Source organism: Leptonotus elevatus, chromosome 10, assembly GCF_054856555.1.
Source record: "Leptonotus elevatus isolate MCC_2025b chromosome 10, RoL_Lele_1.0, whole genome shotgun sequence".
In the NCBI taxonomy this organism is placed as follows: Eukaryota; Metazoa; Chordata; class Actinopteri; order Syngnathiformes; family Syngnathidae; genus Leptonotus; species Leptonotus elevatus.
Genome location: NC_141248.1, coordinates 10,958,144 through 10,971,766, shown reverse-complemented (window position 1 = coordinate 10,971,766; position 13,623 = coordinate 10,958,144). Strand labels below are relative to the sequence as shown.

The following is a 13,623-nucleotide window of genomic DNA, read 5'->3' as shown; positions in this document are numbered from 1 at the left end:
TGGGGACAAAATGGCGGGCGAGGCGCGGCCGTCGAAAAGTTGAGGAATCGCTGTACTGTTAGGAGAGAGGGCAAGGACTATTATAATTTTATAAGCTAGGAGGGAAATAGGTAAGTGCACCTCATTGCTGTCCGTTGCATAGAATGAGACAAACACCTATTTTTTCTTTTTACTCCTCCGCTTTAAATTACGATGTATTTTTATACCATGAATTCCCTTTTTTCTTTCATTTTAAGATGCAAACTGAATTACAGCTTCTCTCAGCACTGCACCGGTCCAAATAGCAGCAACTGCTCCCCGCTTCCATCAGCATGAACGATCTCATAGTGTGCGGAGTTATGAAGTATGTAAGAGCAGCTAATGGATGTTGCAGTGCCGAGCTTGGGGGACCAACAGACTAATGAGAAATGTGGGGGCAGATCAGTGTGTGTTCTCTGCATCACACTGAGAAACGGACAGAAGCGCCTCTGTGAAAGCCACGTCAAGTTGTGAGTTAGTGAGGAATATAAATAAAGAGATGGCAAGGAGAGAAAAAAAGTGTATATCATTATAAAATGAAAGCATTTGTCTTACACCTACTCTGTGCGAAACATCAAACAATTCTCCTAAAAACAAACTTCTAAAGCTCACCAATTAGCTAGCATGTGTAATTGTCTTTCACTGCTACAAATTCTCACAGATGAAAGAACATGAGTCCGGCTGCCTGCTAACACAGAACGGTGTTGATTTTGGGGTTTTGAAATTGTTTGTAAGGTGCTAATTAGTGAGCTTCAAAGGCATTAGGATCATGCAATTGCTTTTGTTTTTTTCAGCCATTTTAACACATCTTTGCAAACATTGTATTACTTATACTTTTTTTTTTACGGATTCCACTCCGTTTGTCTGCGGAACCATTTTCTATACCGCTTCTTATTATGGTCAGTAAACTGGCGCAGTCGGCAAAACTGGCAACATGATAAAGACTTGCCTGAGTTTTATGAAACTGCTTTCCAGGATCATATTTGCCCAATGTGAAGAGTCCATTAATGGACTGAGAGTCATTCAGGTTTTACGTGCTAGCAACACCACAATGAAACCACAAACACGCGCGGGTGGAGAGGCTGGTGGGTGAAGGAAGGACAGGTGGTGAAGAGGCGGCCCGCTGATGACCAAAGGGACGGCGATGGCGTCATGGTGAGTTTACAAGTAAATGGAGAGCACAGGGACAGGAGGAAAAGACACAGTTTGTCTACCTGAGCACCTCGGAGAGCGAGGAGTCGCTGTCATCCGACCTGGAGGCAGAAGAGGAAGGAGCGGGGTAGGGTGGGGTGTCAAGGGAGAGGAAAGGTTAATCACGCTAAGGAAAGACAGAAGGGTTACTGGCAATGGGTTTACAAAAGGAGGAGGGATTCGGGAAAGGCTTTAAGATATAAAGCAGTACACAAAGCTTTTTCAGTGATGAGTAAACACCGAATAAGCTCCATGCTTGACTGATGAAAGATGTCATGTTTGGGTGCACACAGGCTGTTTTAGTTGACGGTTCACTCACAGACGGAAAAAATATAGCTCGACATCTTTTGGAAAATTCGATGGAAGAAGGAAAATTCTGTATATGTTGTAAACAGAAACTTTTAACCATCAGTCGGTTAGATTTGCAGGAGAAAGACTACCTTTATATATACAACCAAGACATAGCCAGTTAACAAACATTGCATCTTTAACTCATTCACTCCCAGCCATTTTCACTGAAGCAACCCCCTTCGCTCCCGGCTGTTTTCCTGGATTTTGACTGATATAAAACATGGAACCTACCAAAAGAAAGATTAGCATCTCTTCTTTCATCAGGGGAAAAAAAGTATATTTCTATATGTTTCTGTTTATCAACAATTAGCATTAGAATATAGCTAAGTTTCATCATCATTCACAAATCTGTTTAAAACAGTGGATAAAAGAGCTTTTTGCAACATGGTCCTCGTTGAGCTCTCATACTCTGCTGCCACCTGGTGGTCGTTTTTGTAATAACTACCATTGCTTCAATTATTCTCTTCAGTTCAGAGAATGCGCCAAAGTCTTCTGTATGCTCTAGCATTAAAAAAAAAAAAACATTTAAAAAACTTATAAATATGTCTTTGGGAACATGGTAATATTTAAAATAGAACATATTTATATAAGTTTTGGGGAGCAAATTAGTTAATAGGTGACATTGGTGTTTTATAATCATATCACTGACTTAAGTATGTACTGTGATACTATTTTTTTTGTATTGTGTTTGTATTGATACATGCATTACCAGTAATGACAAACTTAAACAGAAGTAAAATACCACTTCTATATTATGCCTGTGAGTATTGTGATATTGTCTGTCTGCATGTGTTGCCACACCGGATTGTTTAAAGGGTTATAACGACATACTGTAGACGATAACCGCTAGCTTGTGCCATTGCCCATTATGTTAGCCTTAATCTTTATAGCCATTTAAGGCAAAGCTAATAATTGTTTAAAATACACAATTTGCATTTACAATACACAATGTGAGTCTATTTTCCTTCTCATTGAATGATTGAATGCACTGCAGTGTGCAGGAATGCGGGTTCAGAGCAATACAAGCAATTGTGAGCTAGTTCAACGTCATTGGGAAATCAGTGGTTGCTTCAAACAAGACTTTGTCACACTCACTTGTAATGTTACAGCCAAACACCGCACATTAATTCATCATTTTATGACAATGCCTATCAAATGTATTTATTTAAACATTCACACAGCGCTGTAACATTTCATAGACCTCCTGTAAGGCGGCCATGTCCAGAGGTGTGTGACATCATAGGAAAACCAGCATCATATCCACAACAGATATGACGTCACGGCATCATGTGTAAAGAGCCCATTGCAAAATAGCCGAGGAGAGCCAACAGCTGGCATTTGTTACAGACGACCTGAAGCAACTTTTTTTTTGATCCAAGACAGCTGCATATATTGACTTCAGAAAAGCGGGAGGTGGAAAAACTGCACATTTTTGTGTTGATTATTCTTTGTATACAAGTTCCACATTGTCAGTGTCCTGTGCTCCTTCTGGTTATAATTAGGCAGAAGGGATAATAATCATTAATCTCACCGCCTGCTGAGCAAACGGCTGTTATCCTCACCACGCCCTAATAGCCACATAATCTCAGAAAGAAAGGCCATACATACAGTAAGTGTGTTTAATAGAGCAGTAAACTGTTTTTATATTACAATATTTATTGTTTAAATATTACATTTTTATGGCCTTTGTTTGTTACACATAGTTCTAGATGGAAATGTAAAAACCTGCTCAAATAATTTCTTTCTTTATTGCTTTTTATTAATGCTAGTATAGTGGCGCGCATATAATATATATATATATATATATATATATAATATATTATATATATATATATATATATATATATATATATATATATATATATATATATATATATATATATATATATATATATATATATATATATATATATATATATATAATATATATATTATATATATATATATATATATATATAATATATATATAATATATATATAATATATATATAATATATATAATATATATATAATATATATATAATATATATATAATATATATAATATATATATAATATATATATAATATATATATAATATATATAATATATATATAATATATATAATATATATATATAATATATATATATATATAATATATATAATATATATAATATATATATATATATATATATATATATATATATATTATATATATATTTATAATAACATATGAGAGATGGCAATACATTTAAAGATCAATTTAAGAATGGAGCCAATGATTGTTTGCACAAAAAAGTCTCCATCTTTTCCATTGAAGTCATCAATACAGCTGCTGCAGGAATGTCAAACAAAACACACACACACCCGCCAGCTAAGAGACTTGAGATGAAGTCTCCAGTGAGGAACATATAAAAGCCTATGAAGAAAATCAACCTCCCACATCATTAAGGGGCGTCCATTCAAAATGGCTACAAATGACAACAGCTGTAGTAGTAAACCTACATAAAAACAGAAATAAAACAACCCTTCTATCACAAATATAAATTTTATGTGATGGGCAATTCTGATAAATATATACTATACTAACATTACCCCATAACTCGCTACATGCATTTAAATAACAGATTTTCATGTATCATATACTCTATGAGGCACATCAGTGTAATGTAACTACAAAATGTGCATATTTAAAGAAAATTCCCACAACTAAAAAAAACACAATTTAAATTTGCTGAACAAAGTACACGGCTTCACATATTTGCTGATTTTTTTTTTCCCCCTCATTCACCTCCTTTTTTGTGTGGAAAACGCACAATGTTTATCCCCTCCCCAATGCAGGTCAATGGGTGTCAATTATATGCAGATTTTTCACTGTAATGAATTTCCGTTGCTCATCTAACGTCAGCAAACATGAGAGCAAATGTGGATGCAACCCCACGCCCACGATCCAAGATACATTTCTACAATTCCGAGGCCAATACCGACACGTCACTTTCTATAGGTTTGTTTGAAATGTATTCCTAATTAAAAAAAAAAAATACCGCTACTGTAATTAAATTCTCTTTCTATATGTTTCTCTGAGCACGTTTTCTCCAGTAGTTGTAGAGCACATTTTCAGTGCCTTTTGGTCATATGAAACACAACTACTGGCACCACTTGTTCCCTCGAGATTGACATTAATGCCACTTGAAGTGATCTTGGATACACAATTGGATTGATGTGCAGATAAACTCGGTGGAAATTGCACACACTTAAGCTCCACAAAACCACCGACTAAGGCCCTTTCTTCTCCAAAGACCTGACCTTCAGCCGCTCTACAAGGGCCAGTAAAACAAAGAGAAGGCGTAAAAATAACTTGATCGTAAGAGTATGTAGAGAAAAAAGGGGGGGGGGGACTCGGTTTTATCGTACTCACTTGTCCAGAGCAGAACCTTGACTTTGGTTGCTGGTGAGCCTCGAGAACACATTGCGGTCATTCCTGGTCCTCAGAGGAGGGGATGAAGGGGGTGTATAGCCATCAGTGGGCCTGACAAATGGAGAGAAAAAACATACATACGAATAAGTGTGCGTTAAAAAGCAGCACAATAACACCGTGATGCATGTGACTACAAAATAAGTGTGCATGTACCTGTAAGAACGGTCATAAGATTTCCTTCTGGTGATGGGAGAGGTGTCGTAGCCTCGCGACTGCCTGGGACTGACACACACAAAAAAAAGGAAACTCAGACAGTCCTCAAAGGATTACAAAAATCGTATACGAAGCATCATGGTTGTAATCACTTTTGTTGCCTGGGTTTAGCTATAAATGACTATTTTGAGTTATTTTGAGGGAATAATGAATTTACAGTTATATAAACTGTACATTGACTACTTTTAATTGTATCAAAGTGTAATTTCTTATGTGTTATCCCATGAAAAGGTATAAATAAATATCTGCAGAAATGCTAGGAGAAATGCTTTTATGAGAAACTGTAATATACACTCTTTTCTTTTAACTCTTATACCGCCAAAAACGTCAATTGACGTTAAGGACACGCCCACGTTATACCACCAACAACGTCAATTGACGTCAACTATGTGTGTTTTTGTCCCCTCAATGGGCAGTGCAACGTCTTGTGCAGCGCTGCTTTGTCAATAGGGTTGGAAAATCCCAAAATACCCGCTAACTATGGCCAGCAGATGGGAGCATTGTATCTCTTTTCAATAGGCTCCTGGTAGTATGAAATTACATGAAAACATGGCGGATGTATTTGTTTTCAAGGATGACGTGAATGATCAAAGGCATTTGTAACATTAAATCCAATTCACAGAACGTCACTAAACAAAAAAGATTAGTGTCAAAGTCACAGTTGTCAAGAAAATGTATCTTTTCACAAAAAAGCTTATTTTCTCCTTATTTTGATCAATTTTGGCTAGATGTCACTCAAATTACCCATTTTCAAATGGTGATTACTAAAGAATGGAATAAGGTAGAAACATACTTTTTTTTTTAAATCTTTTTCATGTTTATGTAGTCATAGCACACAATATTCTGTTTGCCTTGAAAGATGAGTGAAAATACCCAAAATCGGCTGGCACTGTAGGGGTTGTCTTTTTGGATAACTTTTGGCAGTAAAAGTGTTTTTAATTAATTGCCCAATGATCAATTTGATTGTGTACGTTTTCAACTTACAAGGTGTGTCCTCTGACAGGCAAGCTGATGGTGCGTGACGCTCGTTCTCTGTGGTACGGGTCGCGCAGAGAGAGGCTAAGACCAAGGCCCAGGCTCGCCTTGACCGTGCTCAGACAGTCCTCCTGTATGTCGGTGAGCGAGGCCAGAGACTTGGTGATTTGCTGCTGCTTGCCGCCAGCCGGATGCTCCGGGGCGGGACCCAGATACTCGGCCGACACCGCCTTCATCTGAGCTGACAGACGAGGTTCCACCTGCGTGGGAAATGTGAGGAAGGCAAAGGAGAGAAAGGAAACACAATCGGAGCCACGTCAAATCAACATAAAACAGAATCAAACAGAACGACAAAATGCAATTAAACTAAAGCCTAGCAACAAGGAGATGAGCAGGAGCATAAACAGCAATAACTGTGTGGTCAAATAAAACTGGAGGGGGGGAAACACAATAAAGGATGGAGGAGACTGTTCTACCAGGAGAAATCAGAACGGTGTCACATGATAAACTAGAAAAATTCCCTAAACATCAGAGGCAAGTCAACTTGGAATTGTTTGCTTATACTGCCACCTTGTGGTTGATAAAAAGGACATGTACTCAATAAACATCAATAAATATTCAGATTTCATCTAGTGATCAATTTGTCAGTAATTAAGGCTAAAGGGGAGTTAAAGTAATTTACACAAAATTTAAATGAATGCTACAAGTAAATAAGATTTTTCTTACCTTTAGTTTGAAGTCATCTTGGCTGTTGGATTCTTTCATTAGAGAGACACTGGAGGAGGGAAACGGGAGCTCGTGTAAATAGATACAGTCAAAAGACTACAATGGAAGGACAGTTAGGGGGTTTGGGGGCATTTGGGGGTCAGGCTGTGCTTTCACCTGTTGTCTGAGGCTTGGCTGAACTCAGATGGCTCTTCATCTGTGCTGGCGTAACCGTTCTCTAAACGTGTGGGATGGGGGAGGGGGGAGTCCAATCAGTCATTAAATTCACTCAACTGTGAATATGCACACATTTGTGCTTAAATAGTGTATGCGCATTTGACACACTCTGACCATGAGTATGCACAATGAAGGATCAGCTTTTGAAAAAACATTCAACACAAATCCTTTACTCAAGTTACAGTAATTGATAAAAAACAAAAATAATTGCTGAAACCAGGAATTTGCTAATGAGTTGACTTAAATGTCCCAAATAACCGTGAAATGGACTTCTCGTCACTCTCACCCTGGTTTCATTCAAGTGCTAGTATTGAAATGTGCTGTATGTGTATTTGTATGTTTGTATGTGTATTTGTATGTTTGTATGTATGCGGTGTGTGTATTTGCCGCTGGCTAGCTGTTGGCAGTGGCGACTCAACAAGCAAGATATTATATAGATTGATAGAATATAATAATTATTATTTTATATAATATATATTTCCATGCATGTTTTGAGTGCCACATTCTCAAATGTAACTTTTGAATGGACCAAAAATAATTAACATCATTATTGCATACTGTCCGTTTTTATTTTCAAGCAAGCTTTCCAATTATACAGGTTAAGGATTTAAAAAGTTTTTTTTAAAGTTTTGGGTTTAAAACTCTTCAGAATTAGGGTGCAGTTCATGCAGACTAAAGCTGGCGGGCACGAGCCCGTCATTTAGCATGAATTCTGATTCACTAACATACGCACGGTGGTGAGAAGAAAACTGGCCAGTGGGCGGGTGTCATCCTCTGAACTTGAGTACGAATATTCTAACGCAATCATGAGTGAATGAGGCCCAATCAAAAGCAATCATCTCATCTATTCATTTGGCTTTTACATAAACACATCTCACCCTGCTGTACGTTGTGGAGGAGCGCCTGCAGTTCAGGGATCCATTCTGCCTTTTCCCGCAGAGCATCAAGGATCATGTGATTTTGGGATGAACCAATCACATCTGTCTGTCTCAGCTGGCCCTCCAGTAGTCTGATCTGAGCCTCCTTCTGCGCCACCTGTAAGCTCTACACACAAACACACATGTGGCTGTGTTGATGAGCGGACTGAATACTCACAATGTTGTCAATTACATACATTTAAGTGCAAAAAAAATACAAATGCATTTAAATAACGGCATTAAGGGAAGTGCATTTTGTTGGATGAAAGACATGAATATTGCATTCATATATATGTATGTATATGTATAAACTGATGCACATACTGTGCAATACATTTATACCTCCAGTCCAGAGTTACAATGGTGAAAAGTAAACTTTTTTTTTCTCTCTAGCAAACTTGTTCAAAGCATTGGGGACAGTCTGTTCCAAATACATATGCGCGAGGGAATGGAAGCAGTATGAATATCATATTTTTACTGCAAGCTGCAGGTTCATTTAAAGTTGGGGGGGGAGTGAATAAAACGTCGCCCAGGCCTAAAAACATCCCCCATAACATATGTAGATTAGAACCACATTTTCAGACTGCAATTTCACTGAATATGGAAGTTGTGAGTTTTTTGTTTTTGATAAAATACAGTATATTTAAGACATAAGCATATTTTCAAAATTCAGGGACATGAACATTATTGATTAAAATTAGGAAGAGAAAACAGACAGACCATAATCTATTTAGTAAATCTATCAATTCTCAAATCATTGAGTTGGTCTTAATATCGATTCACCTTGTCTATGGAGGCCTTGAGAAAATGGTCCAGCAGGTGGCGTGCTTCAGCCAGAGAACATGAGCTGATTACCACTGAAGTATCCACTGAGTCCAACTCATCCTGTAACAGAATTAGGAATCAGTGGAGTTGTTAAGTTGTTTTTTTTGCAAACAGTACAGAAGGTGTGTGTATGTTTTTATCTTTATGTGTCTACTTGTGTGCATACCTTTGTCTCCTCTATCTGCACAATAGTGGCCTGGCAGTCGGACAGACTGTCATTTATGTAATCGATGTTAGCGTTGAGAACCTCGATATCCTCACTAATCTCCAAAAGCAGTCTGTCCTCTGCTTCTGGACCCTCGCCATCCGCCATTAGTACCGCTCTCTTGTGTGAGAGCGCCTCCTGCTGTGCTGCCAGATCCTCTCGTTTCTGACTCGAAAATGAAAAAAGATGAGTTTATATCTGGAAAAACTAAACGTCGTATAAAAAAATCTGTGCCTCCCCAACCTTGATGAGTCGATCCATGTCAGCTTCTACATTGGCAATGGTCATTCTCTGCATGACGATGTCCATAATACGACGCTCCAGAGTTTGCCACTTCTGACGGGCCGACTTTGAGAAAGTTACAGCTCGGCCCGCTACAGCGGTGTTGCCAACGCCCGCTGCTTTGCGCTGCAGCTTCTTCCTGCTCCTGTGAGGAGGTAAGAGAGGTGTGAAAGATGAAGACACCGCATACACAGTGCATGTCAAGCACATAAGTGAGGCCATCTTACCCAACGACCCGCGTTCCAACCAAGCTGCCTTCACTTTCTCCCAGGTATCCATACCCATTGTTTTTGTTGTTCCACTGCCGCACTAATCCGCTCACGGTCTTCCCACTCTCAGGTTCGGAGCTGCTTGCCGTGGTGCTGGCGGACAACTCTGCGCCAGAGTCGGTAACCGCCGGGGTCTGGTTCCAGCGGGCCACGCGACCGGCTACGCGGTCTGACATGGGCTTGGCCATCCTGCGTAGGGCGGTCACTTCCTGCGTTTTCCTGCGCAGGACCAGCTCCTGTTGGCGCTTCTGGGACTCCAACGCTCTGATTTGAAACTGATGAGCAGGAACAGAGAGGAGGGTTTTGAGTACTTGAAAGTTAACATATGACAAATGATGAGTTTACATTTGCAAAAGTGGATTACAAATGAGCAAGAAAGTACTTGAATGAAACGATTAGCGATATCTGGCATGAATATCACTATTTGAAATGTGTCCATATCGCCTAGCCCAGGGGTCAGCAACCTTTACTGTCAAAAGAGCCATTTCAGGCCAAAGAAATAACAAAAAAATCTTGTCTAGAGCCACAAAACATTTGAACATTTTGATGAACGAAACAGTGTATTAGTGTTAGTGTAATGTAGGCCCAAGAGCTAATTAGAGCTGCACAATAACAGAAAATATGCAGCATCTAATACGTTGAGATTGATTTTCTTCTACCTTTCGTCTTCCATTCTTTTATTGTGTGTGTGTGTGTATGTGTGTGTGCGTGCGTAATTTTTCAGGCTTAGTTTTACATTTTTAGACATTTATACTTTTTTCAAATTTTGGATATTCTTGGAAATTTTATGAAGATTTTATGGTCATTTTCTGACTCTCTTCTTCCTTTCTTGGTCATTTTATGGCTATTTTTTGCCATTTGTTTCTTCCATTTTGCTATAAATTTTCTGATATTTTTGGCAATTTTGTGGACATTTTATGGTCATTTTAGGGATTTCTTTTGTTTTTGGACATTCTATAGTTACTTTTTGAATGTTTTCTTTTCTGCCTTTAAAAAAAGAAGAAGAATTTTCTGCCTCTTTTTTTGCAATTCCAAAGACGTTTTATGGTAATTTTCTGCTTTTCTTCTGTGTTTTTTGGACATTTTATGGTTATATTTTCTTTTCTGCCTTTTTAAAAACACATTTTCTGACTTTTAAGGCAATTTTGTGTACATTAAATAAAAAAATTGTGCTTCTCCTTTTCCTTTTTATGGTCACTTTTTAGACACGTTTAGTTTTTTGTTTTGTCTTTAACTTTTTCATCTACCTCACGTCCCTTTTTCTGACATCTAACAAATTTGGACTGACATTTTTGGAATATTAATTATTATTATTTTTAATCTAAATCATTAATTCATTTAAATAATATTTTTATCTAAAACATGTCAAAATATATATATATTAATTTCTATTATTTCCACAGGAGAGGGACTAAAGAGCCACATGTGGCTCCAGAGCCGCAGGTTGCAGACCACCGGCCTAGCCCAACTAACTGTACGGTCGTTGTCTAACCTCTTGTCTTCGCTGCTCCTTCTTGAGCTGGGCGATTTCCCGCGTCCTCTTAGCCTCCACCAGCCTCCTCCTCTGCTGCTCCTCCTTCATCTGCTTCATCACGGCCACCTAAAAGTAGACCCACAGGTGAGAAGGCACCCGGCTTTGTCTCTCCAATCTGTGGTCTCACTTGGTCTCATACCTTGGCTTTCTTCATCTCATTAACTTCCGCTTGGAGTTTCTTCAGCTCCCGTTCGTACCTGCCCTGGTTTTTAAGGAGACGCGCGTGTTCCTTCTGTGCAGCTTGGAGCTTCAAAAGGTCTCGGTTCATCTCCTTAAGACGTTTCTCGTACTCCTGCTTGATCCGGTTAGCCGTCTCCTCCGTGTAGTTCTCCATGGACACTGTGGAGCCATGTAGTAACATTAATGCCGTACGTCACTTCTATAAGTGCGAGGGGAAAAAGTTTGTCAGTGAGTGGACTCACTGAGGTTCTGAAGCACACGGTCCCGCTCCAGCTGGGTGTCTCGGATCTTGTTCTGCAGCAGAATGAGCTTCTCCTCGTACTGGAGCTTCAGCATCAGCAACCTACGCTGGCTGTTCTCCAGCTCGTCTATTAACTTCTGTTTGATTTCGATCTCACAGGTCAAATCGGCAAGGTCGGCCTGGAAGTTGGCTGACAGTCGGAGGGCAAATGTCAGAGGGAAACGTGGACAGGGAATCAAATAAGAAACATACCTTGGAAAAGATTCTGAATTCTTGCATGCCTGTATGCCAGTGGTTTGGTTCTATGTGTATGGTGTGCAACACAAAATATGTAGCAAGTGTGTAAGTTGAACTTCCCTTTGAGGGACCTTAGTCAAATGAATTAAAAATGGTTTTAAATATTTGTTGTTTGATGGCAACCCCAAGCCCATTTGAGGACCAGTGTGATTATTTGCACACTTTTCCTTGTGCAAGAAATGTGCTTTATAAACAAGTTGAGTGCATTGATAGATGTGTCCATAAAACAAAAAAAAAAAAACAGAGGACATTCCCCCAATTGCTTTGTTGTTGTTTAAAACAAAACTATTCTAAAAAACCAAGTGCCGACAACCATAAAGAAGCACACCTTTCTCATCGGAGTCTGAGTCTGAGTCCACCAGGCTCTCATCGCTGTCAAACTCGTCATCTTCCTCCCTTCCTTCCTCCTCATCCTCCTCTTCATCGCAACCACTTTCTTCCTGCACTGTAAACATGATGTCCTGTCCACGAAGATCACGATATTAGGCATTCTTCTTTTGGTCCCAGTTATTAATCATCAGGTCACTTTTAAGTTTTACCTCGGCGTGATTGTCATCCGAATCGATCTCTCCGTTAAGTCCGTTTTGTCCATTTTGCCCATTGTCGCCATTCTCGTGGTTGTGTAGCTTAACGCGTTTTTTCAAACCTTTCTCCAACTCTGGACTAGAGAAAGTTAAAAAAATAAAAATAAAAGGTTAGGTGTGGATGAGCTAGACCCGATCCCAGCAGACTTTGAGCCAGAGGATACATAAACCATGGATAGGTCACTAGTCAATATGCAGGATGATCACATTATACTTTGTATATTCTGCCGTTAAAATTAACAGAATATAAGAATGTTTTTAAAAAAACACACACTTAATGGATTAATTGATGAGGCCAGCATGGTGATCCATCTGGTTTACACATCTGCCTCACAGTTTTGAATTTGGAGGTCCAAAGCTGGGGTCCGGCCTTCCAGTATGAAGGTTGCATGTTCTCCCCATGCTCGGGTAGGTTCTCTCAGCATATTCAGTTTCCTCCCACATTCCGAAAACATTTCAGGCCAATTAAACTTTTAATTGTCCAGACTACAAAGGTGGGAATGTTGTTTTGTCTATAATATAGACAATAATATAGACACTATATGAATGGATTAATTGATCTTTCATTTCCTGACCAGTAGTCAAATGCTGATAAAGGCAAACAGTGTAATATAAAATAGCAGGGACGGGTGAGTCTCGATACCACGTATCGGTGCCGTTATCAGCCTTATTTTAATGTATCGGTACTCGCGATGGGCCACCCTTATGTGGCCATTTTATAGGAACTAGAAATTAAAAGAATAGAGAATTGCCATTAATTTCCTGCATTAAAAAAAATGTTATTTATGATATATATATATATTTTTTAAAGTTATCAGTCTTTTTTGGGGGGGTTATGTAATAGTGGTATCGGTGACTACTCATGAGTTGAGTACTCGTACTGGCATTGATCTAAAAAGAAAAAAAGTGGTATCGAACATCCCTATGATATAGATCGATCAGTTTTGAGCATACTGTAATCCTCTCCATTAGTGCTTTGAAAAAGTTCCCAAGTAATGTGCTCAACATAAAAACCAGACTCATTAGCAAAGTCTTTTTTTAGTCTCATCACTTTTGCTTTTAGCACTGTAGATTTTATGACCATTTTTACCCTCCCCTCTGAGTTTTACAACCATGCATCTTATCAAACGCCCCATCTTAAA

General features: G+C 38.8%; 1 protein-coding gene across 3 annotated transcripts in view; it reads right to left on the bottom strand.

The window, feature by feature from the left end:
- The window catches only part of kif21b (kinesin family member 21B), a 65,649-nt gene that overhangs the window by 22,230 nt on the left and 29,796 nt on the right, over positions 1-13,623 (bottom strand). For 2 of the 3 annotated variants that reach the window (XM_086086957.1, XM_086086959.1), the window contains exons 12-27: positions 12,437-12,560; positions 12,226-12,358; positions 11,602-11,790; positions 11,319-11,518; positions 11,138-11,245; positions 9,604-9,920; positions 9,338-9,521; positions 9,056-9,259; positions 8,848-8,949; positions 8,026-8,191; positions 7,088-7,148; positions 6,932-6,980; positions 6,215-6,465; positions 5,171-5,239; positions 4,958-5,068; positions 1,233-1,271 (exon numbers count right to left, since the gene is read on the bottom strand). In XM_086086957.1, coding sequence (XP_085943083.1) covers positions 1,233-1,271; positions 4,958-5,068; positions 5,171-5,239; positions 6,215-6,465; positions 6,932-6,980; positions 7,088-7,148; positions 8,026-8,191; positions 8,848-8,949; positions 9,056-9,259; positions 9,338-9,521; positions 9,604-9,920; positions 11,138-11,245; positions 11,319-11,518; positions 11,602-11,790; positions 12,226-12,358; positions 12,437-12,560 — 2,307 coding nt within the window. The remainder of the gene's footprint in view (positions 1-1,232; positions 1,272-4,957; positions 5,069-5,170; positions 5,240-6,214; positions 6,466-6,931; positions 6,981-7,087; positions 7,149-8,025; positions 8,192-8,847; positions 8,950-9,055; positions 9,260-9,337; positions 9,522-9,603; positions 9,921-11,137; positions 11,246-11,318; positions 11,519-11,601; positions 11,791-12,225; positions 12,359-12,436; positions 12,561-13,623) is intronic. The other variant, XM_086086958.1, reaches the window with a different exon arrangement.